Source organism: Triticum dicoccoides, chromosome 5A (genome assembly GCF_002162155.2).
Source record: "Triticum dicoccoides isolate Atlit2015 ecotype Zavitan chromosome 5A, WEW_v2.0, whole genome shotgun sequence".
Taxonomy (NCBI): Eukaryota; Viridiplantae; Streptophyta; class Magnoliopsida; order Poales; family Poaceae; genus Triticum; species Triticum dicoccoides.
In genome coordinates, this window is record NC_041388.1 from 703470543 (window position 1) to 703495353 (window position 24811).

Sequence of the window (24811 nt, forward strand, 5' to 3'; positions counted from 1 at the left end):
CCGAAACCCTGATACTCCGAAAGAAATTGTCCAGTTTGTACACGAAGTGCGTCCAGTTTTTGCCGTGACTCTCTCTACTCTTTCGCACATGCTATGCGGGTGAAATGATGATACCATGTCAAGTTTCAACATTTTCAGAGTTCATTTTATAGTGATTTTCAATTTCACGGTCATTTAGCTCTCTAACAATTAGGTAAATGACTGAAAAACAACAAAAAATGTCAGAACATGTTGGAAATTGATGACGTCGCTTTGAATGCTGCATACTGAACATAAAAAAAGTCCGAAGTTCAAATAAGTTTAAAAAACATTGAAGTGCCCGTGTAACAGATGAGTTCTCGTCCGAAACCCTGATACTCCAAAAGAGATTGTCCAGTCTGTACATGAAGTGTGTCCAGTTTTTGCATACGGTCAACCGAATATCTTAGAAAGATTGTAAATACACACACATATATATAGAAGGTACACATTCCTCGATCGGTATGCCAACATTTTATTCATTATAAGTGGGAGCATCATGCAGCCTTTTCTTACACCATATATACGAGAGCACTCATTTCTTCTCGTTAAGATTTTTGTCTTTGTCGATCTGAACATTGTTCAGAGACGCGAATCGATGATGGATTCAAGCTCCTGTGCCTTGTCGCACTGCGCACGAACCCATCCGAGCTGCTTGCTCTCGTTGTTGTATATCACAAACAGATCCTGCATCGTAACAGCTGCAGAACAGAGGATCTAAATAGATATCTTTTATAAACAGGCAAGGTTTACTAGTTTCAAGAGCCCCGACAATTTTCTGAATCTGAGCTTCGTACCTCCTATCAAGATAAAGTTCAGTTCCTTCAGAACAGGATCCGAGGAGGCATCGCGGATAGCCAAGCACGTTTTCCCGTCTTCCTGCCATGCCAACAAACATACACAAGACATGTTAGCCATTAATTGTTCAGTGATGCTTATCAGTTGGGTTGTCGAATGTTCACCTCCACGATGAGGTAGTTTTGAGGAGGGATGTCCAGGTAGCTGGTGCCGTGGGCGTGGGTAATTTTTAGTGACAGTGCCTTGAATTGGTTCTTCACATCATTGACAGATCTGAATGGCTTTTTCCCTTTCCAGCATAGAGGCAGAGCACGACCCTTCACCTCTACAAGTGATGATTCACTGAGAGTGCCTCTAACCTGAAAGACTCAAATCCCATGAGTACCATTTTATTTTATTTATTATCTCTGTTCAAAAATTATGGGCATCAGAAATTCAGAATGCACTGTGGTTTGAAATTTACCTTTGAAACAAGTTCATTGTATATCTGGGCAGGCACGAAGGTGTACGTGGTACACTGTCAAATACAGCCTCAAATGTTGGATTCCCTCTTATCGGCTGTTTGTCAATGAACAGCTCTGCTAGGCCAGGTGAGTAGTAAAACCTGGGGAAAAATGTTTGGAACCAAATGAAAAGTAAACAAGCAATAATGACACTCTTCTCTGACTATGCATGTTAGATCCAAAAAAACAAAAAAGCGAAAGCCATGATCACAAAGAAATTCTTACAAGGATTCTCTCATGGGTACCCAGGTTACGCCACGGGACGGCGGATTGAAGTACCCGACGAAGAGGACGCCCTTTCCTTTGCTGCTGAAGCAATGTCCAATGACATTCTCTGTTATCATCTTTAGCCCCTTGAGTTGTGCGGCAAAGCCTGCCTTTCCCCTCCCAAGTCCAAGGATGCCATCTACCGACGAGGGCGGTGCGTCTGCTGGTTCCTCCTGATTGTATCCACATCTGTGCAAAATGAAAGTGACTGTGCATCATCAAAATCCAAATACAGTTAGCTACTGAACATGTAACACTAATATTTCAGTTAGTGCCGTACCCGAAAGCGATGTTTTTCTTGTCTTTCCCAATGACAGAAATGATGTCAGTGGCAAGGTCACCTTCTGACTTCCCGGTGACATACTGAATCTCGTAGTGGCATCGATGTGGATCTTTCCTGGAGCACTCAGGGATCCCAGGCACGTCTCGGCGCATTGCAGCACATAGCGGGCCACCACATTGCACCCTCAACTTGTCAGCTGCTGGCTTGTAATATGGGTGTGGTGGCCTCTGTGGTACAACGAAACATATATCAAAGCAAAGATCGATCATACCAAACATTTTTCAGAAGTATCGTTACATGTGGCATCGAACACAAAGTATTACAAATTGGATGGCAATATGTGATATTGCAGAACCGAGTGTTATTAGTTGTTACCGGGTGGCAGCCCTTGCAGCCGTGGACCGGGTGGTGGCACTCCAGCCAGGTGAGGTTGCTTCCAGTGTCGACATCCAGGAAGTAGGGCTTCGCGGGTTCACCGATGTTCAACGTAGCATAGAAGTGGCTGCAGAGGTACAGAAAAGGCGCGTCAAATATACAGAGAAAACCTCAAGACTGAGAAGGCCATGAAGAGAGGGTTCAGAGAAACATACCCAACAGGGTAGACATTGCCTTCGAGCGGGAACTTGATGGAGGAAGACGGCGCGATTGGGAGCAGGAGGAGGAGGAGACCGATGATCGGAGACCGCATGGCAGCCATGGTGGGGGAAGAAGGCAGAGCTGTGGTTTGCACCCTTGGGTCTCACTCCTCTGCTGGAACTCTCTGTTCCTTTGGATGGTGCCAACAAGGTGGTGAGGTATTTATAGCCGCTGGCTGCCAAGCTTAGTTTCCTCCGCTGCTTTCTTTTTATTGTGCATTTTTTGTGGGTTTTAATTTTGACTTTCTTCTCAAATGATGTGTAATTAAGACTTAATGAAATTAAGGCAGACAAGAAAGATTTAAACAGCAAAAAAAATTATTTGGATTTACATTATCGTATCACTCAATTGAGTTCGATGGGTAGTGATATAATTATACCAGCCAACCATTTTATAGAATTCACACAAATAATTGACCAGTAAATAGTGATGCTCTGCTTCACACTCAAAGATTACTGAGACTGTAGGGAAGATATATTTCAAATAAATAATGGCATGCCAAATGATACATGACTAGCAAAATAATGAGGCATCATATTTTTGTAGCTCAATCTTGACTTTGGAAATTCGAAAATCAATTTATTTTTGTTGTTCTTCTTGGCTGTACATGATACACATATATGCAACGTAATGCATCTTCCAGATATATGCATACTATTTACTGCAGAAATTCTTTAATTGTGTGGGCATATGTAGTGTAGCTGAAGAGTAATGAGAACAGTGGTTCACTTCCAGTGAGATAACTGAATAACTTGCACTCTAATAATGTTTGCCCAGAATGGTAAGAGTAGAAAGGTTCGTCATTTCTGTCTTGGTCATTCTTCAAGCACACGTTTCACGGTTGTGTTCGCTACGAAAGGGATATGCATATTGCTAGCCAAATATGTACATGGAAACTACAGAAATAGATAAGGAACATGGAGGCGGTTTCAATCTCCACTCTATCAAGCAACCATTATTTCGAAACTTAGAAGCAAGCATCATACTATGAAAAGGAAAAATATGATACATGAACTGACAACAAATACTGTTGCAACTCATGCCTATCAAAGCTAATGCTCAGCATGTGCCAAGTGTAACTGCTCAGGTTTGATCTCAAAATTCTGCACGCAGTAGGTTGCAGACACAAAATCATTTCATCTTCATATAACATTACTATATATACAACATCGGTTTTTAAGTTTCTCAGATTTTAGAAGTAACCCGTATTTACAATAATGCAATTTCAGTGTACTACTCACTCTTAAAACCACGGAGTCAACCTGTCTATGTGAACACAGCTGTCAGGAAAGTATACAGTTACAGAAGGCATACCCACAATGTTAACTGCTTGATCCAGTGGAACATTCAGTTCTGAGTCTGATGTAAAATATAACAATCTTTCAAAAAAAAACACGCAAGCATCAGATATATCATGTATCGAAAATTTTAGAGCTTCGAGTGAACGTGATGCCAGAGCAAGGATTCCATCTTATTACAGGTTAGTGACTTGCTATTTGTCTCTACTACATGATCATACTTATCTCCATTTCACCCCTCATTTTGGCCAGGCATGTTAAGACAGTACAGACTTTATTTGGATGGCAACAGAAGCATTCAGTTAGATGGTAACAACTGGCTCTATATGGAGTATCTCATTGCAAAACAAAATGTAGTAATCACACCTCAAATAATTCATTATGTTCAGAAAGATTCCCATTTTTCAGAAAAAAAAAATCTCCCTTTTCTACTCAATTAGGTTCACACTGAAAGAAGTATTACATTGCAAAATACTAAAATATGTAGTGAGGAAAAACATTGCCGTGATGCATAGAAGCAAGGAAATACATAGCCCTCAGATGCAAAGAAGTATTGCGATCTACCAGGATAGCCCTCACGAGCGTATTAATCTTGCTTCATGGTTGACACAAAGTATACAAATTAATCAAGCTGCATGTCCGCAACAAACCTCCCAAGGTGAGCTCCCTCGAGGCGGTGTGTTCCATATTTGAGAATCACAAGTCAGAACCAGTTACAAAGCTCTAAGTATAATGCTAAAAAAATCCGAAGCAGCACTAGTCATTCCAAACAATCACACAATCTGACAGCATTTTCCATAGAAAGAAATGAACTCTGAAAAATGGTCTAAAGTATAATAGCTCAACGATCTTAGGAGCTTCATCCTGTCAGGTTTCATTCAGGGTACCAAGAAAATACAAAGAGCTTGATTAAGCTTTGCATCGGTAGCAGCTAGCTTCCCATGCATGCATATGATTTCTTAATCACATTTCAGTGTCTCACCATGACCAAGATATTTTGACTTTGGAAATTCGAAAATCAATTTATTTTGTTCTACTTGTCTGTACATGATACACATATATGCAATGTAATGCATCTTCCAGATATGTGGATACTATTTACTAAAGAAATTCTTTAATTGTGTAAGCTATGTAGCATGCATGAAGAGTAATGAGAACAGTGGCTCATTTCCAGCGAGATAACCGCAAAACTTATAATAATGTTTTCCCAAAATGTTAAAGAGTAGAAAGGTTCTCGTTTCTGTCTTGGTCATTCTTCAAGCACACGTTTCACGGTTGTGTCCACAATGAAAGGATATGCATGTCACATAGCAAAATATGTACTAATGACTCATCCTGGAAACCACAGAAATAGATAGGGAACATGGAGACGGTTTCAATCTCCACACCATCAAGCAACAATTATTTTGAAATTAGAAAGACGTGAAAGCAAGCATAACAACTAACACTTTTGCAACTCACTATATATACATCATCATCCAGCAATCAGGATTGGTTTTACAGTTTCTCAGATTTGACAAGTAATCCACATTAACAAGAATGCAATTTCAGCATACTACTCACTCTTCAAACTAGAGCCATCCTGTCTATGTGAACGCATCTGAGCGGAGAAATATAGAGTTACAGAAGGCCAAGTCACAATGTTACCTGCCTGATACAGTGGAAGATTACAGTTCTGACCTCGATATAAAGCATAACAATCTTTCAAAAAAACTGAAAAGAAAGCAAGAATCAGATATATGTATTGTGAATTTTTCTTAGAGCTTCAAGTAAGTGGGAAACAAGAGCAAAAACTCCATCGTATTATCTCTACTCCTAATGAACGAGTTGGTTGAATAGTCCCATCATTTTCAACCGGTTTATTTTCAACCGGTTATTTTTCGTCTGGTTTTTTTTTTGTCCCACCTCCCACCACCCCCTTCCATCGGTTTTCCTCCTCTCTCGTCTGGCCGGCAATATCCAACGTATTTATGGTAATCAATCACAATTAATCCACGCATGGAAAGGCTATAAACTCAAAAATCTCATCAATCCAAATATGGTAAGGTCATGACTCAGAAAATTTCGAATATGGTAATAAATTTAAATTATCCTAAAGGCTATTAATCCAGGTATGGTAAGGCCATAACTCAGAAAATTTCGAATACAGTAATTATATGGTAATAGATTTCAATTACCTCAAAGGCTATCTCTACTCGTAATGGAGGAGTCTGCGGTCGTGATGGTCGGTTTCGTACTTTCGTTCGTTAGTCGTCGTCCCTTCCAATTATGTCGTCGCACACGAAAAAGGAAACAGATCCCGTTTTCCGATCCTCTCCAAACCAAATCAATGATGGGGCACCCCTCAAAAGAAAACCAACGCCCACATCCTTTGGGACTTCCAGCGAGAGGTCTAACCTATGCTCGCACGCAGCCCGCCGCCTCTCCCGTTGCAGAATGCCGCCGTCCTTTCGATGGCTCGCTGCCGCCGCCACCGTCCCGCTCGCTGCTGGCCACCTTGCTCGGTGCCTCCCAACGCCACCTCCCCTGCCTCCGTAATGGCGAAGGGTCCGATTCCATGGACACGGATCTGGTAGAGTGGTAGTGTTGAGAGGAGACCAAAGAAGGAGTAGGCGAATCAAGAAGCGGCAGTTGCATCAAGTCAACTCCAAGTCACAGGTACACTAATTATCTGGATTTTTGTCAATCCTCCTGATCGTGCTTACGCATTGGATGCAACTTTTGCCTGGCCAGGTGAATTGAAACTGATTTGCGACTGGAAGTAGTAAACCAATATAGCTTCATAGTTTTGGCGTACTCAGATGAAGCGACGGGTTAAGCAAACATGCAGTTGCAGAACTGTCTTGGCTGCTGGTCGTGTGGGGTTAATTAGCGCATGCATTGGCACAGCCATCCAGCTGCAACGGCGTGCTTTTTGTTTGGAAAATTTTCTTTGGTCAAATATGAGAATGCTCTTGGTGACCAAAATGCACTACTTCTCAATCTCTAGCTGGTTTACCTGTGTGATGTGTAAGTTTAGCTGACATGATGTTAAAATTGTAAGACAAGATCCTCAAAACCATGTTTACTATTTCAACAAAATTAGAGAAACTACCAGGATAAGCAATGCCTTGCTTGGTGCTGATTTCCCAAAATTAGCAAAAAAGAAAAAAACCAAGTACATAAAAATTTGGATGTGCTCTGAGAGTCAAAGCGAGGAGCGAAGATCCAGAAACAATTAATGTGGAGATAAGGAAACCTGCGGAGGAAAGGAAAATAACAATTTCCCATTAAGTTGCCATATATTTAACTTCAATGGTTGCAGATCCACTGTTTATTTGTCTCTAGGTTCCTTGTGGCGGTATTCTTCAGGGTGATAATTTCGTTGCTTGTAGTATAGTACTAAAAACCCCAGTGGGATTATATGACTGTCATATATATAAATGAATTGTTTGTTAAAAACACACGCACAAAAGTGGAGCTTCTTAGAGGAAGTCATTATCTAATATATATACTATTAAAGAAATGTTGCTACATTGCCATTTCACACACAACCATTAATGCAAAAACAATTTAAAAACCAAGTGCTGAATCAATTTCAAAATCAAGCCATTAATGTAATTAGTTAGTCAGGCAGTTAATTATGTGTGCAATTAATTAGGTCTATTTAAATAAGAATTTTTTTGCATTGAATCAATTCAAAAACCGAATCATTAATTCAACTAATTAATTATACATCCAGTTAATTAGGATTGTGTACAATTAGAAATAGGGATTTTTTGAATTAGACAAATAATTAGTTAAATAGGCAAACAATTAATAGGCATGCAGATAATTAGGCATGCCGTTAATTAGGCATGTTATTAATTAATTAGGCAGGTAGTTAATCGTGGCGAATCAGTTTGAAAGCGTTGTGGGCGAGGACGGCCAGTAGCTAGGCTATCGCTGCCATTGGTGACTGCCAACATGCTCTCAACGACATGGTTGGCCAGCGTTTGCCAACATAGATAACAACCACCACTCCTCGTGACATGAGCGACCAAGCATTCGTAAAGATGGATGATGACCGTCGTCCACACACTGATGGTTGCCAAAATGTTTGTGGTCGAGGATAACAGATGCCATAGAACAAGATCAACAGTCGCGTACTTGAGGACGACCAAGCACTAACGGTCGAGGGTTCCGACCGCACCCGCAAGGACGATGGTGATGACCTACGACAATCGGTCACACGCCACCACTACCACTCTTTAAATATTATTTCATCCCGTAGCAACCCACGGGTATTTAGCATCATATATGTGAGATCACTTCCCTAAAAGACAGATATAAGTTTTTTCTCGATCTCCTTTCATAATAAAATAATATATTACTTCATAACAAATTGCTAATCCCCATGCTATATTATTTATTATTATCATTATCTCTACTATTAATTGACAGTCACAAGTTTTCTATGGGCGTACGCATACGCCCGCTCTTGCGGAGGGACGTCGTGCACGACACCATGGAAGATGTCATGGCTGGGTCTAACCCTGGCGCGATGCTCGAGAAAGCCAGGGAGTGGATCACGGCATCAAGGACGACCGTGACGGGAGGTGGCTCGTCAGACCGCCATGTGGACGCGGTCATATTATATTTCTTGTCAGTCAAATAAAAAGCTAGACGGCTACATTCTCAAATCAAATGTGTCCATTTAAATGTCAAGAAATTTATTAAGGAAATGTGTCCTACATTACTCGGTAGTCATCGTCATAGTCGTTTGGTAGCAGCCACTCATGCGAAAATAATTTAGAAATCGAGCACTAAACCAATTTGGAAATCAAACCATTGATGCAATTAATTAGGTCCATTTGAATATGAATTTTTTCGCACTGAATCAATTTAAAAATTGAGTTATTAATGCAATTAATTAATTTGTTAGCCAATGCCTACAGATAATTAGAAGTAGGGATATTTCCAATTAGTCAGATAATTAATTGATTTGGTTGGCAATTAATTAGGCATGTAGAGAAATAGGTAGGTCATTCATTTTTTGTGTACTTAATTAATTAAGCAAGCAATTAGTCATGGCGAATCATTTTGAAAGTGCTTGTGGGCAAAAACAATCAACGGGCTCTCAGTTACATTGCAAAGCACCGAGCACCGCTTGCCAACATGGACAACGACCACCATGCGCTCGCGACATGGGCGACCTAGCATTCACCAAGATGGATGAAGTCTATGCTCCGCGGGATGTCCACTCGATGACGGTGGCCGAAATGTTCGCGGGTGAGGACAACATGACACAACACTAGCTAGGTGGTTCATGCTATAGTAAAAAGGAAGAGTGTTCCAAAAACAAGAAGGAAAAAGAACTGAAGCCAAAGTGGTGCATGGTGTTGGAGAAAGTAAGAGTGTTCCAAATAATAAGAGAAAAAAAGAAAGAAAGAGTATTCTAGGAAATAAGTAGGAACGAGAACTAAAGTTGCCGAGGAATGAGAAAGAAGAAGATGAGGCATCGATGATGAACACATTAATGTTGACGTGGTGCTGGTTGGTGCCAATTAAACGGATTGGCGAAGAGGCATGGAGTAGAAGACGTAGGGAAATATGAAGAAGAGAAAAACGACAATTATCCCTTCTAGCATATGTGGGATGGAGGTGGAGCTTATTGGTGACTAGGAAAGATCTCTATAGTTATTTGTTGTTTTGTGTCAGTAGTATGTGTTAGTTTAACCCACTCTATTATATCGTAAACAAGAAAATTTCATCCTTACTACAATGCATGGCGAAGATGAGTTGGCTGTCATATGCTTTTAAAGGAGGTGGCGCCAGTGAGACAAAAAACGAGAAATGTCTCGCTACGGCGGAAAATCGGTCAAGAATGAGGGGTTCCGACTGAAAAAGGGAAGGTAAGTCATTGGATAGGGTTTTTGTGTTGAACCCGGATGTTACAGATATTGCGGATAGCCCGTAGCAACGCACGGGCATTCTGCTAGTGCACATTAATAACTTACTATTTGCCTCTACTACATCTCTCATTTTGGCCAGGCATGTTAACACAGTCAGACTTCACTTGGAAGGCAACAGCCGCATTCAGTTGGATAGTCACACCTGACTCTATTTGTAGTATCTCATTGCAAAAATGTACCAATGTAGGTGTAGCAATCTCACCTTGAATAATTCATGATGTTTAGACAGACCCCTCATTTTCTGAAGAAAAAAATTCTCCTTTTCCTGTCATTTCTATTTGTTCTCAAATAGGTTCACATTGAATGGAGTTACATTGCAAAATGCTAAATATGTAGTGAGGGCACAAAAAGTTTCAAGCTCCACTTAATGAAGCAATCGTTATGTGAGAGAGATTTTTTACAGTGTGATTTGGCAGAGTAGTAACAGATAAGATCAGCCGTCCAATCATTGGCCTTTTAGGATTTTTACATTCACGAATTTGATTTTGATTTTATTTTCTCAGGGTTAATATGCTCCAAGTTACCTAGTCTATTTTCTTCTATCCTGATTCTCTTTATATCAGAATGAGAAATGCCTGTCAAGTCATGTCCACTTGATTATCTCTTTACTGTCAGCAAAAATTACTCAGAATCTTTTATGCAGCATCCAGTTATATACTAGCTATCACGCTTTTTTAACTTCGGCAATTACACTTTATTTATTCCTCAACATGTCATCATGTTTCATTATAAACGGGAGCATCATACAACCTTTTGAATACCGTACGAGAGCACTATATTGTTGTTGCTAAGGTTTTTGTCTATGTCGATTCGAACTTTATTCAGAGACGTGAATCGATGATGACAGACTCAAGGTCCTGCATCCTGTCGCACTGTGCACGGACCCATCCGATACGGTTGACCTCGTTGTCATATATCACAAACAGATCCTGCATCGTAACATCTGCAAAATAGAAGATCACATAAAATCTTTAAAAACACGCAAGGCTTACTAGTTTCAGGACATAGACAATTTATATCTAAATCTGAGCTTCATACCTCCAATTAAGATGAGATGCCTCAGAACACGATCCGACGAGCCATCGAGGATGGCCAAGCACGCATTCCCGTCTTTCTGCCACGGAACATACAGAGACATGTTAACCATTGTCTTTAATTACCTCCAATGATTCATTGTCCAGTGATGCTTAATTGCTTATCAGTTGGGCTATTGAATGTTTACCGTCACGATGAGGTAGTTTTCAGGAGGGATGTCCAGGTTGCTGGTGCCGCGGGCATGGGTAATTTTTAGCGACAGTGGCTTGAATTCATTCTTCACATCGTCGACAGATCTGAATGGCATTTTTCCTTCCAGCATTGAGGCAGAGCACGATCCTTCACCACTTTAAGTGATGATTTATGGAGGGTGTCTTGAACCTGAAAGAATCAAATGTCATGAGTTCCATGTTTATTATCTCTATTTAAATGTATGGGTGGTTTGAAATCTACCTTTGAAACAAGGCCATTGTATATCTGGCCAGGCATGTAGGTGTAGGTGGCTCCACTGTCAAATACTGTGGTGAATGCTGGACTGCCTCTTATCGGCTGTTCATCATAGAGCAGTGTTGCTGGGCCGGGTGAGTAGTAAGGCCTGGGAGAAGACGATGGTATAATGTTTGGAACCAATTGAACAGAAAACAACTATCAACATAGTCTTCTCTAACTACACATGTTAGATTGATGCAATGCTAGCATGGGCACGGAAACCACAAACCAAAAATGAAAGCCGTGATCAGAAACAAGAAGTTCATGAGCGATAATTCTTACAATGATGTACTCATGGGTGCCCAGGTGACGTCGCCTGGGGGCAGCCTGAAGTCCCCAATGTACAGGTTCCCATTTCCATGGATGCTGAGGCAATGTCCAATGACATTCCTGACTATCTTCTTTTGTGCCTTGAGTTGAGCGACAAATCCTACACTTCCCCTCCCGAGTCCAAGGATGCCATCTACCGCCGGTGGCGATGGCTGCTCTAATGGCTCCTCCTGCTCATATCCACATCTGTGCAAAAAGAGAGTGACAATGCATCATCATCAACATCCAAATCCAGGTGGGTACTGAGCATGCAACATTAGTATTCAGTTAGCGCAGTACCCGAAAACGTAGTTCATATCATCTCTCCTATTGATAAAGATCATGTCGTTGGCAAGGTCGCCTTTTGACCTCCCAGAGACATATTGGATATCATAGTGGCATCGATGTGGATCGCTGTTGGGGCATTGAGGACTACCAGGCTGGTCTTTGCGCAGTTGAGCACATATCCAGCTGTCACATCTCACCATCAAGTTATGAGCTGCTGGCTTGTAATATGGGTGTGGTGTCCTCTGGCAAAACAAAGCAATATATCAAGATTGTGTAGTACATTCTTTACCAATATCCTTGGATTGAACATGTAGCTTTAAACACAGAGTATTACAAGTGCAAGATAATATGCGATATTGCAGAATCAAGTGTAGTTACCTGGTTGCAGCCCTTGCAGCCGTGATCCGGGTGCTTACACTCCAGCCAAGTGAGGTTGCTGCCAGTGTCGATGTCCAGGAAGTAGGGCTTCAAGGGCTTACCAATCTGCAACGTAGCATAGAAGTGGCTGCAGAGGTACAGAAAAGAGTGTCAAATATACGGAGAAAACCTCAAGTCTGATAAGGGATTAGAGAAACATACCCATCAGGGTAGACGTTGCCTATGAGTGGGAACTTGATGGCGGAGGAGGGCCCGAGTGGGAGTAGGAGAAGGAGGAGACCGATGATCGGACACCACATGGCAGCCATGATGGGGGAAGAAGGCAAATCTGTGGTTTACAATCTGGGCTCTCACTTCTTCTCTGCTGGAACTCTGTTTCTTTGGATGGTGCGAACAAGGTGGTGAGGTATTTATAGCCGTTGGCTGCCAAGCTTAGTTTCCTCTGCTTTGTGTGCCTTAATTTCTTTTTCTTACGCATTTTTTGTGGGTTTTTAATATTGATTTTCTTCTCAAGTCATGTATATTCGGGCTTAGCAATTTCTGTGGGCCGCAGGTACATATGTATAATTATATTCTCTAAAAACTATAATGAACAAACTGCACTATTAGTGCCGCACTAGAGTTACCTCACTACTATGTCCTTGTTTGGAGAATAGAAAAAAATTCAGACAATTAATTTAAGTGTCGACAAGAAGGTTTAGACACCAAAATATTATTTTGGGTTTACATAATTATATCACTCAATTGAATATAATGGGTGGTCATATAATTAAACCACCCATCCATTTTTAAGAATTCACATAAACAAATGAGACCAGTAAATAGTGATGCTGCGCACGACACTCACAGATTTGTGATAGATCTACCTATTTTTAGGGCTAGATGACTTAAACATTTCCACCAAGATACTGTATAGAAGATACATTTCAAATAAATGATGGCATGCCCAATGATACTTGTGTAGCAAGATAATGAAGTCCCACATTTTTCCAGCTCAAATTTTGACCTTGGAAATTTGAAAACCAATTCATTCCTGATAACTGCATAACTCATAATCAGTGTTTCCCAGTATGCTAGAGTAGAAAGGTTCCCATTCTGTCTAGACCATTCTTTAGGCACACTTTCCACAATTATGTTCGCGACGAAATGTTACATTGCAAAATATGCACTAATGACTCATTGTGGAAATTGCAGGCATGTTATTATGAACAGGAAAAGCATACAGTTGAGTGACTTGCTAGTTGCCTCTACTACATCCTCATCTTTGTGACCACTCATCCCTCATTTTGGCCAAACATGTTAAGACAGTCCAGACTTTGTTTGGATGGCAACAGAAGCATTCAGTTAGATGTAACAAAGTGTAGCAATCACACCTCGAATAATTCATTATGTTTCGAAAGATTCTCCCATTCATTAACAAAGTGTAACAAAGTGTAACAGACTGAAAGGAATATTACATTGCAAACAACGTACAGTACTAAATATGTAGTGAGGACGGTTTCAGGTTCCGCCCCATGAAGCAACAATTATTTGAGAGAGATTCCGTGGTGCAATTTTCTAGTGATTTGGGGGAGTACTAACGGATCAGATCAGCCATTCATTCATAGGATTTCTAGGTATTTTACATTGACGAATTTTGAAACAATCTTGTTTGCCTCATTTTCCCAACCTGCTCCTGATGTTTCTTTTCTCTTGAAACTAACCTGATCTTTCTGCTACCTGAAATTGTCTCACAGTGGTACTCCACGCAGCATCATACTTCATCTGAAATCCTTTACGGCATGTTAATGAAACCAAATATTAATTATTCAATGGTTTGAAAATCTGAAGGGAAAATAAATGTGGAAAACAAGTAAAGCTCCAGAAATTTTAATGTCCAAACTAAACAAAGTGAGCAGGACAGCCCTCATAAGCCTGTGTTAATGCTTTTCATAGTTTACACAAAATACAAAAATGAATCAAGCTGCATGTCATCCGCGGCCCAAATAAGCATATGGGCTCTCCAAACAGAGAAAGAAAGCAATCATGTTTGACTCATTCTTCCAACCTACTCCTGATTTTTCTTTTCACTTGAAACTAACCTGATCTTTCTACTGCCTGAAACTGTCTCCAAGTGGTACTCCACACAGCATACTACTTCATCTGAAACCATTTATAGCACGTTAGTTGATTGTAACTTTAACGAAACCAAATATTATTCACTGTACAACTCCAGACATTTTAATCTCCAAACTAAACAGACTGACCAGGATAGCCCTCATATCATAAGCTTATTAATGTTGTTCCATGGTTGACACAAAGTATACAAATTAATCAAGCTGCATGTCCACACACAAGACCTCCCAAGGTGAGCTCTGTCGAGGCGGTTTGTTCCAGATTGGAGGATCAAAAATCAGAAGGAAAAAGAAATAGAAATTCCAAGCAAGTCTAGTGCTAGAAAAAAGTTGAAGTGGCACTAGTCATTCCGAACAATCAACACAATATGGAGAGCTTTTCCGCAGAAAGAAATGAACTCTGAAAATTGGTCTAAAGTATAACAGCTCAACAATCTTAGGAGCTTGATCCTGTCAGGTTTCATTCAAAGGTAACAAAGACATATACAGAGCTTGATTAAGCTTTGCAGCCGGTCGATGGCAGCTTCTGATGCAGCTTTGTACATTATTATTTCTTAAATCGCATTTCAAGTATTTTACCATAACCAAAGATTGTAGTACAACCAACTAAAACAGACAGGTTGCAGAACTCTTGTGCATCTCGTCAAAACAAGTATGAAAGAGCTATTATGAAAGTTGGATCTGGTGATTCTGCATGAGGTAAGTTGCATAAAAAAATCTTCAGTAAACAGGTAGTATCAGACAAGAACAATACCAACAACTTCACTGAAAGAGCGGCACATCGGCGGCATGTCCAGGGAGCTGGAGCTCGCCGAGCTTGATGTGGCGGCGGGTGCTAGAGCCCCACCGCCCCTTTCTCCCCCCACCGCCGGCACCAGGCAGGTGCTAGGCATTCCTTCTGCCACTATGCCGCGCACTTGCCACCGACCGAGGGCCGCGGCACCTCTGTTCCCCTGAATCCGGCGTCGCGACTTGTACTTCCTGCCGCTCCTCCACCGCAGCTCCCCCCTGCCCCGCCGACGCTGCACCTCCTCCCCCGCAGGCAGCTCGCTGCCCGAGGGGGCTGGAGCCCGCGGAGGAGATGAGGCGGAAGAATGCTTCTCGTCTCCGGCGTCAGCCGATGGCGGCGCCGCATCCGCGGCACAAACGGGGAGGCGAGTTGGTGACTTACCATATGAACAGGAAGAGGATACAGGTTAGTGACTTACTATTTCTCTCTACTACATGATCATCCTTCTCTCCACTCATTCCTCAGTTTGGCCAGGCATGTTAATAGCAAAAATGCAAAAATGAATGGCAATAGCAGCAGTCACATTGAAAGGAGTATTACATTGCAAAATGCTAAATATGGGCGAAGACAATTTCAAGCTCCACTCTGTGAAGCAACAGTTTTTTGAGAGGGATTTTTTATGGTCTGATTTGGCAGAGTAGTAACAGATCAGATCAGCAATCCATTCATTGGTTCTTCAGGAATTTTATATGGATGAATTTTGATTTTGATTTTTTTTCTGAGGGTCAATATGCTCCAAGATACCTAGTCTGTTTTTTCTATCTTGATTCTCTCTACTGAAAATGCCTGCCATGTCATGATCCACTTGATTCTCTCTTTACTGTCAGAAAAAAATACTCAAATTCTTTTATGCAGCATCCAGTTATTAGCTATCACATTTTTTTAACTTAAGCGATTACACTTTATTTATTCCTCAACATGTCAACACGTTTCATTATAAACGGGAGCGCCATACAATCTTTTGAACACCATACAACAGCACTCTTTTGTTCTTGCTAAGGTTTTTTTCTATGTCAATTTGAACTTTATTCAGAGACGTGAATCCATGACAGACTCAAGGTCATGCATCGCGTTGCACTGTGCATTGATCCATCCGAGGCGGTTTTTGTCGTTGTCATATATCACAAACAGATCCTGCATCGTAACATCTGCGAAATAGAAGATCAAAATAGAATTCTTTAGAGACATGCAAGGTTTTCTAGTCTCGGAACCTGGACAATTTATATCTGAATCTGAGCTTCATACCTCCAATTAAGATGAGATGCTTCAGAAGAGGATGCGATGAGCCATCAAGGATGCCCAAGCACACATTCCCGTATTTCTGCCAAAAAACACGGAGAGATGTTAGCCATTGTCCTTAATTACCTCCAATGTTTCACTGTCCAGCGATGCTTATCAGTTGAGCTATCGAGATGTTTACCGTCACGATGAGGTAGTTTTCAGGGGGGATATTGAAGTTGCTGGTGACATGGGCATGGGTAATTTTTAGCGACAGTGCCTTGAATTCATTCTTCACATTGTCGACAGATCTGAATGGCATTATTCCTTTCCAGCATTGAGGCAGAGCAGGATCACAAACCTTTTTAAGTGGTGATTTTCGGAGAGTCTCTTGAACCTGAAAGATTCAAATGCCATGAGTATCTCTGTTCAAATGTATGGGCATCAGAGTGGTTTGAAATCTACTTACCTTTGAAAGAAGGTCATGGTATATCTGGCCAGGCATGTAAGTGTAGGTGGAGCCACTGTCAAATACTACATTAAATGCTGGATTATCTCTTATCGGATGTTTGTCATAGAGCAGTGTTGCTGGGCCAGGTGAGTAGTAAGGCCTGGGAAAAAACGATGGTACAATGTTAGGAACCAATTGAACAGAAAACAACTATCAACCGTAGTCTTCTCAAACTACACATGTTAGATTTATGCAATGCTAGCATGGGCACGGAAACCAAAAACTAAAAATGAAAGACATGATCACAAACAAGAACTTCATGAGCAACAATTCTTACAATGATCTACTCATGGGTACCCAGGTGATGTGGCCATCGGGCAGCCTGAAGTCCCCAATGTATAGGTTCCCATTTCCATGGATGCTGAGGCAATGTCCAATGACATTCTTGGTTATCTTGTTATGCACCTTGAGTTGCGCGACAAATCCTACATTTCCCCTTCCAAGTCCAAGGATGCCATCTACAGGCGGCGGCGATGGCTGATCTACTGGTTCCTCCTGCTCGTATCCACATCTGTGCAAAACGAGAGTGACCATGCATCATCAACATCCAAATCCAGTAGGTACTGAACACGCAACATTAGTATTTCAGTTAGCGCCATACCCGAAAAAGCAGTTTTTATCATCTCTCCCATTGATAAACATCATGTCGTTGACAAGGACACCTTTTGACTTCCCGGAGACATACTGGATGTCGTAGTGGCATCGATCTGGATCGTTCTTGGGGCATTTAGGGCTACCAGGCAGGTCTTTGCGTAGCTCAGCACATATCCAGCTGTGACATCTCACCATCAAGTTATGAGCTGCTGGCTTGTAATGTGGGTGTGCTGGCCTCTGGCAAAACGAAGCACATATCAAAGCAAAGATCAACCATGCCAAGATTATGTAGTGCATTCTTTACCAATATCCTTGGATTAAAAATGCGGCATTAAGCACAGAGCATTACAAACTGCAAGATAATATGTGATATTGCAGAATCAAGTGTTGTTACCGGGTGGCAGCCCTTGCAGCGCTGATGTGGGAGGTCACACTCCAGCCAAGTGAGGTTGCTGCCAGTGTCGATGTCCAGGAAGTAGGGCTTCAAGGGGTGACCAATCTGCAACGTAGCATAGAAGTGGCTGCAGAGGTACAGAAAAGAGTGTCAAATATACGGAGAGAACCTCAAGTCTGATAAGGGATTAGAGAAACATACCCATCAGGGTAGACGTTGCCTATGAGCGGGAACTTGATGGCGGAGGAGGGCCCGAGTGGGAGCAGGAGGAGGAGACCGATGATCCGAGACCACATGGCAGCCATGGTGGGAGCACTCTGGGGTTTCACGTCTCTGCTGGAACTCTGTGTTTCTTTGGATGGTGCGAACAAGGTGGTGAGGTATTTATAGCCGTTGGCTACCGAGCTTAGTCTCCTCCACTGCTTTGCGTGCCTTAGTTTCTTTTTCTTACGCATTTTTTGCAGGTTTTTAACATTGATTTTCTTCTCAAGTCATGTGTATTCCGGCTTAGCAATTTCTGTCAGCCGCAGGTACATAGGTATAATTATCTTTTCTTAAAATTATATATACCCCTGCCTTTCGTAATGAACAAACTGCACTACTAGTGCCGCACTAGAGTTTCCCAGAATGTTAGAGTAGAAAGGTTCCCATTCTGTCTAGGCTATTCTTTAAGCACACTTGCCACAATTATGTCCACGATAATGTTACGTTGAAAAATACGTACTAATGACTCGTTGTTGAAATCACAGAAATAGATATGGAAAATGGAGACGGTTTCAATCTCCATTCCATCAAGCAACAATTTCTTAGAGCTTCAAGTAAATGGGATGCTAGAGTAAGACTATCTTATTACGAACAGGAAGAGCATACAGGTCAGTGACTTACTAGTTGCCTCTACTACATGATCATCCTTGTCTCCATTCATCCCTCATTTTGGCCAGGCATGTTAAGACAGTACAGACTTTATTTGGATGGCAATAGCAGCATTCAGTTAGATGTAGTAACCACTGGCTCTATTTGTAGTATCTCATTGCAAAACAAAACATAGTAATCGCACCTCCAATAATTCATTATGTTTAGAAAGGTTCTCCCTTTTTCTCATTTTATTTTTCTCAATTAGGTTCGCACTGAAAGGAGTATTACATTGCAAAGTACAAATATGTAGTGAGGTTCAAGCTCTACTCCACGAAGCAGCAATTATTTGAGAGAGATTCTGCGGTGCAATTTTCTAGTGATTTGGGGAGAGTACTAAAGGATCAGATCAGCCATCCATTCATAGGATTTCTAGGTATTTTACCTTGACGAATTTTGAAACAATCTTGTTTGCCTCATTTTTCCAACCTGCTCTTGTCTCCTTCTCTCTTGAAACTAACCTGATTACCTGACCTTTCTGCTACATGAAATTGTCTCACAGTGGTACTCCATGCAGCATGATACTTCATATAAAGCATAACAATCTTTCAAAAGAAAATAAAAGTATGCAAGCATCAGATATGTGTAAGTGGGAAACAAGAGCAAAGACTACATCTTACTATGAACAAGGGCAAAGAGTACATCTTACTATGAACATGCAAGTTAGTAACTTACTACATGCTTAACCTTGTCTTCATTCGTCCCTAGTTTTGGCCAGGTATGTTAAGACAGTACAGGATGGCAACAGCAGCATTCAGTTAGATAGTAACAAGTGGCTCGATTTGTAGTATTTCATTACAAAAAAGTGTAGTACTATCACCTCGAATAAGTCCTTATGTTTAGAAAGATTCTTCCTTTTCCTGTCATTTATATTTTTCTCAATTAGGTTCACACTGAAAGGAGAATCAAAAAGGAGTTGCAAAATACACCCTCTGTTCCTAAATTTTAGAAACAGAGGTAGTACTAAATATGTAGTGAGGACAAAGACGGTTTCAAGCTCCACTACGTGAAGCAACAGTTATTTGAGCGGGATTTTAGAGTGCAATCTTAGTTATCAGATCATCCATCCATCCATGGGTTTTTAGGTATATTACATTGACAAATTTTGATTTTAATTCAATTTTCTCAGTGTTAGTATGGTCTAAGTCAGGGACCCCCTCATGTTTTCTCTGGCCTGATCTGCTTGATTCTCGCTTTACTATTAGCAAAAAATTACTCAGGTTCTTTTATGCAGCATCCAATTGTTAACTATAACGATGGTTTTACTTAGGCGATTACTCAGGTATAGTAACAAGAACTTCCAGCGTCTTTGCTTGTCTATGTTATATCACCTAAGAACCTGATGAATTGTTGATGCCGAAGTATTTGTACTGGAAGTTAGGGATCGGAAGTTTGTCAAAAGATCCAGCTGAGCTTTACCAGAAAGCTTGCAGCATATGAGCTCTCCAAACAGAAAAAGAAAGCAGTCATGTTTGACTCATTCTTCCAACCTACTCCTGATTTTTCTTTTCTCTTGAAACTAACCTGATCTTTCTGCTGCCTGAAACTGTCTCAAAGTGGTACTCCACGCAGCATACTACTTCATCTGCAACCCTTTATGGCACGTTAGTTGATTGTAACTTTAACGAAACCAAATATTATTCACTGTACAACTCCAGACATTTTAATCTCCAAACTAAACAAACTGACCAGGATGGCCTTCATAAGCTTATTAATGTTATTTCATCGTTGACACAAAGTATACAAATTAATCAAGCTACATGTCCACACACAAGACCTCCCAAGGTGAGCTCCATCGGGGCGGTTTGTTCCAGATTGGAGGATCAAAAATCAGAAGGAAAAAAAATAGAAACTCCAAGCAAGTCTAATGCTACTTTTTTTTAAGCGGCACTAGTCATTCCAAACAATCAACACAATCTGGAGAGCTTTTCCACAGAAAGGAATGAACACTGAAAATTGGTCTGAAGTATAACAGCTCAACAGTCTTAGGAGCTTGATCCTCTCAGGTTTCATTCAAAGGTAATAAAGAAATATACAGAGCTCGATTAAGCTTTACAGCCGGTCGATGGCAGCTTTGTACTCCCTCTGTAAACTAATATAAGAGCATTTAGATCACTACTTTAGTCTTATATTAATTACAGAGGGAGTACATTATTATTTCTTAATCACATTTCAAGTATTTTACCATAACCAAAGATTGTACAACCCAACTAGAAAAGACAGGTTGCAGAACTCTTGTGCAGCTTGTCAAAACAAGTAAAGTTGGATCTGGTGATTTTGCATGAGGTGAGTTGCATAAAAAAAAAATCTTCAGTAAACAGTATGATACAAGAACAATACCAACTACTTCAGTGAAAGAGCGGCAGGTCGGCGGCATGTCCAGGGAGCTGGAGCCGCCTCGGCGACCTTGATGTGGTGGCGGCCGCCAGGCGGGTGCTAGAGCCCCACCGCCCCTTTCTCCCCCCGCCGCCGGCACCAGGCGGGTGCTAGGCATTCCTTCTGCCACTATGCCGCGCACTTGCCACCGCCCGCGGGCCGCGGCACCTCTGCTCCCCTGAATCCGTCGTCGCGACTTGTACCTCCTGCCGCTCCTCCACCGCAGCTCCCCCCTGCCCCGCCGACGCTGCACCTCCTCCCCCGCAGGCAGCTCGCTGCCCGAGGGGGCTGGATCCGCAGAGAAGATGAGGCGGGAGGATGCTTCTCGTCTCCGGCGTCAGCCGATGGCGGCGCCGCATCCGCGTCACAAACGGGGAGGCGAGTTGGGGTTGCCGCGGCGGCGATCGCCGGACGTGAGCACGGGATAGCTACAGAGAGATTCAGCGAAGAAGTTCAGAGATACTAAAACGATTACGCCTTCCACAATAGGTTACGCCTTCGCCACACCCGGTGGATTATTCATTTATTCCCCCCACGTTTGACATAATAATCCTCCACATCCAACTTTTTTTTGCGAGTACCTCCACATCCAACTTCATGCCATGTCAAGAAAATAGATACTCCCTCCTATCCTTTTTAGTCTGCATATAAGTTTTGTCTGAAATCAAAACATCTCTACTTTGACCAAACTTATAGAAAAAGTATCAACACTTACAATGCCAAATCAATATTCTTAGAGTCATTATGAAATTTAGTTTCATGGAATATATATTCGGTATGATAGATGTTGATAATTTTTTAATATATATTTGCTTAAACTTTGCAAAGTTTGGCCTGACTCAAATCTAATAGAGAGAAGTGCATATTTCAACCCCGAACTCTTGCCCTAGTCTAATTTACAACCCCGAACTTCAATACCGTCTAAATTACAACCCTCAAGTCTCAAAACTGGTCAGGATTCAACCCTCCCCTCCCTGTTGACCGGTTTTGACCTGGGGTGACCAATTTTGACTGGTCAATGGGTCCAATCAGCATTGCCACATCAGATTTTTTTCTCAAAATTTCAAGAAATTGTAAATAAAAATCTGTATGATCAAGAAAAAATATAGAAAAAGCAAAATTCTGAAAATTTTGTTTGCGAAAAAAGCTAGGGAAAATAAAAATGATTTTTTTTTCTGGAAATAATTTTTTCGGGAATTTGAGTTTTTGGTTTTTTTCTGGAAATTTGTTTTTTATTTTCCCTGTTTTTCGGAAATTTGATTTCTTATTTCTTTTCCTGGATTTTCTTTGATTTTACAAAACTTTTCATTGAAAATTTTGCATTTTTTGCTGACGTGGCATGTTGACTGGACCTATTGACTGGTCAAAACCGGTCAACAGAGAGGTAAGGGTTGAATCCTAGCCGGTTTTAAGAGTTGGGGGTTGTAATTGAGACAGTATTGGAGTTCGGGGTTGTAAATTAGACTAGGGCAAAAGTTCAGGGTTGAACTATGCACTTCTCTCAATCTAATACGCAGAGTTAAAAGGACCGGAGGGAGTATGCAAGAAGGGATGCAGAGGATACAAGCCCTCTCTCCCTTCTCTCTAGCCAGCGGAGCTGACGGGGGTGACAGCGAGAGGACATGGTGGCGGCGACCAGGGGAAGGGGGTGGCAATGGAGAACATGAATAGAATCAGCAAAGAGAAAAGAGACATTCGTATTTGAGTTTTCCTCCAAAACTAGTTGCAGCTGCTTAATTCATGATTCCTCTCAGAGCAGTTATTGAGTAAAGTATGTATGTGTGGATCACTAAATGGACATAGGTTTTATGTTGTGTCCTTTCGTGTAAAGGATACTACTTTTTTTAGTTGTTTGGTAGCCCAAGGTCGCTTGGAATCTTAACTTCATGAGATTTCATCAATGTGTGATCAATATTCACGTGCTTCTCTTCCTTGTTTGATGATGTGCATGGCATGGGTGAGCCTATGAGGTAGTGGTAGCAACGACGCAAAAACGATTGATAGTGACAAAGATGAGGGAGTAGAGGTAGTTGAAGAGAATATCATTAGAGAGGCTACAATCGAGGTTCATTGTATGATTGGGTTGATGCTAAGGTCAAAGGTTGGAAGTCATCACAAACATGATGAGCTTGGATTGGGGGCATGTACGTTGGCGCCTGAGAGAAAAAGAAGAGAGATAGGTGTAGCGTTAGAGGCGATGATGAGCATGGTGAAGATGATGAAGTAAAGAATGCCAGAAAAGAAGCCGACGGTGATAAATGACCGTTGAATGGAGAAGATAATGTTGATAAAGTAAATATGGTACAAACCAAAATATCCCTTTGGCCCGTCCAATGCCATACGTGACTAGGATTCAACGAAATTGTACTTGATTGTCCGCTAGAAGCTCTTCGCCGTTGAGAAAACACACCATCATTTGATCTACCTAAAAGAAGACATGCTGATCACTTGGTAATCTACCTTGAGCATCTATCCCTACCTTTCTGAAAGTGCATTGTCACTCAATCAATTTTTTGGTGTTTATAACAACAGGAGTAGAGAGATCTAATGTCGGCTGTCAAGTTTACCGCATGACATTGATATCTCTTATTTGGCTACAGAATTCTGTGGCCTCCTATTCAAAAAAAGATAAAATACGGTGCTTTGTTCGGTGGCTCGAAAAAAATCGGTTGATTTTGAGTCATAGGAGAAATCGCAATATTAAGCAGGGTTGTGGAGATTAGGGAGTTGAGGAACTCATTCCATTTCCATTCATTGTCTTCCCATGCCAAGAGATGTCGGAAGAGATTTCCAAGAAAGAGTGACTTCACCCAAAAAATATTAAGCAGGGTTGTGGAGATTAGGGAGTTGAGGAACTCATTCCATTTCCATTCATTGTCTTCCCATGCCAAGAGATGTCGGAAGAGATTTCCAAGAAAGAGTGACTTCACCCAAAAGTTTGGGTGCCTGGAGTCACTTTTTTCTTGGTGCTCGAAGGCACCAATAAGTTTCTACCTCCCCTAGATGGTCTGGGTGCCCAGAGTCACTCTTCTCCTGGTGCCCGTACGCACCAGTAAGTTTCTACCCCCCCCCCCCCGATGGTCCGGGTGCCCGAGGTCACTAGGACCCCGGGGGTGCCCGAAGTGGTAGCTATCTCTCGGGTTGGTCCGGGTGCCCAGAGTTTTGGCCCCCGCGTACTCGACGCTTCCTAGTGCTTCGTCGTGGGTCTGCTTGGGTGCAAAGGCCTACCTTGTTTCCTTTGGATGATCCCGGTGCCCGGACCCCTTTCGTCTGGGTGTGTCCGGAGTTGCCGACTGGGCAACGGTCACTTTGCCCTTGGAGGGTATATATACCCAACCTTCTTTTACTTTCAACACCAATATTCCTCCAGCTCTCATCCACCATAACCAAAATCCTAAAACCTTGAGATCTACATCCCCATCCACCCAAACACTCCGATTATTTGGGGATTGGAGGAGATTCATCCGATTTACATTCCTACCAAACCGTTTTGTGCCTCCCCAACTCGCTCATCTTCACCAACTTGTTACTCTTGAGGTATGTGATAGTCATTTAAAATGTCTAGAAAAATAAATATTTAAGAACGAAGGAAGTAATAAAAAAGGCAGAAAATTAGAGCGTGCAGCAAGAGTACACTGCCACTAGTCCACGAGACACTCTTCATACT

The 24811-nt window shown here is 41.7% G+C and overlaps 1 protein-coding gene and 2 pseudogenes across 3 annotated transcripts; all 3 read right to left on the reverse strand.

The window, feature by feature from the left end:
• Window positions 1-457: 457 nt before the first annotated feature.
• Window positions 458-2750, reverse strand: LOC119298538 (annotated as a pseudogene).
• Window positions 2751-10402: 7652 nt separating this feature from the next.
• On the reverse strand, window positions 10403-15836 carry LOC119304313 (annotated as a pseudogene).
• Window positions 15837-16044: 208 nt separating this feature from the next.
• On the reverse strand, window positions 16045-21615 carry LOC119304314 (aspartic proteinase Asp1-like). 3 transcript variants are annotated; one of them, XM_037581490.1, is made up of 9 exons: window positions 21109-21615; window positions 18058-19628; window positions 17857-17983; window positions 17470-17699; window positions 17146-17379; window positions 16827-16968; window positions 16560-16754; window positions 16385-16460; window positions 16045-16287 (listed from the first exon to the last, which is right to left on the reverse strand). In XM_037581490.1, exons 2-9 carry the CDS (start codon window positions 18309-18311, stop codon window positions 16169-16171), a joined length of 1377 nt encoding a protein of 458 aa, XP_037437387.1. In that variant the 5' UTR covers window positions 18312-19628; window positions 21109-21615; the 3' UTR covers window positions 16045-16168. The 3 variants fall into 3 exon arrangements, with proteins under 3 accessions (XP_037437387.1, XP_037437388.1, XP_037437386.1); XM_037581491.1 differs by having other exon boundaries at window positions 18058-19313; window positions 19444-21615; XM_037581489.1 differs by having other exon boundaries at window positions 18058-21615.
• Between the last annotated feature and the right edge of the window lie 3196 nt (window positions 21616-24811).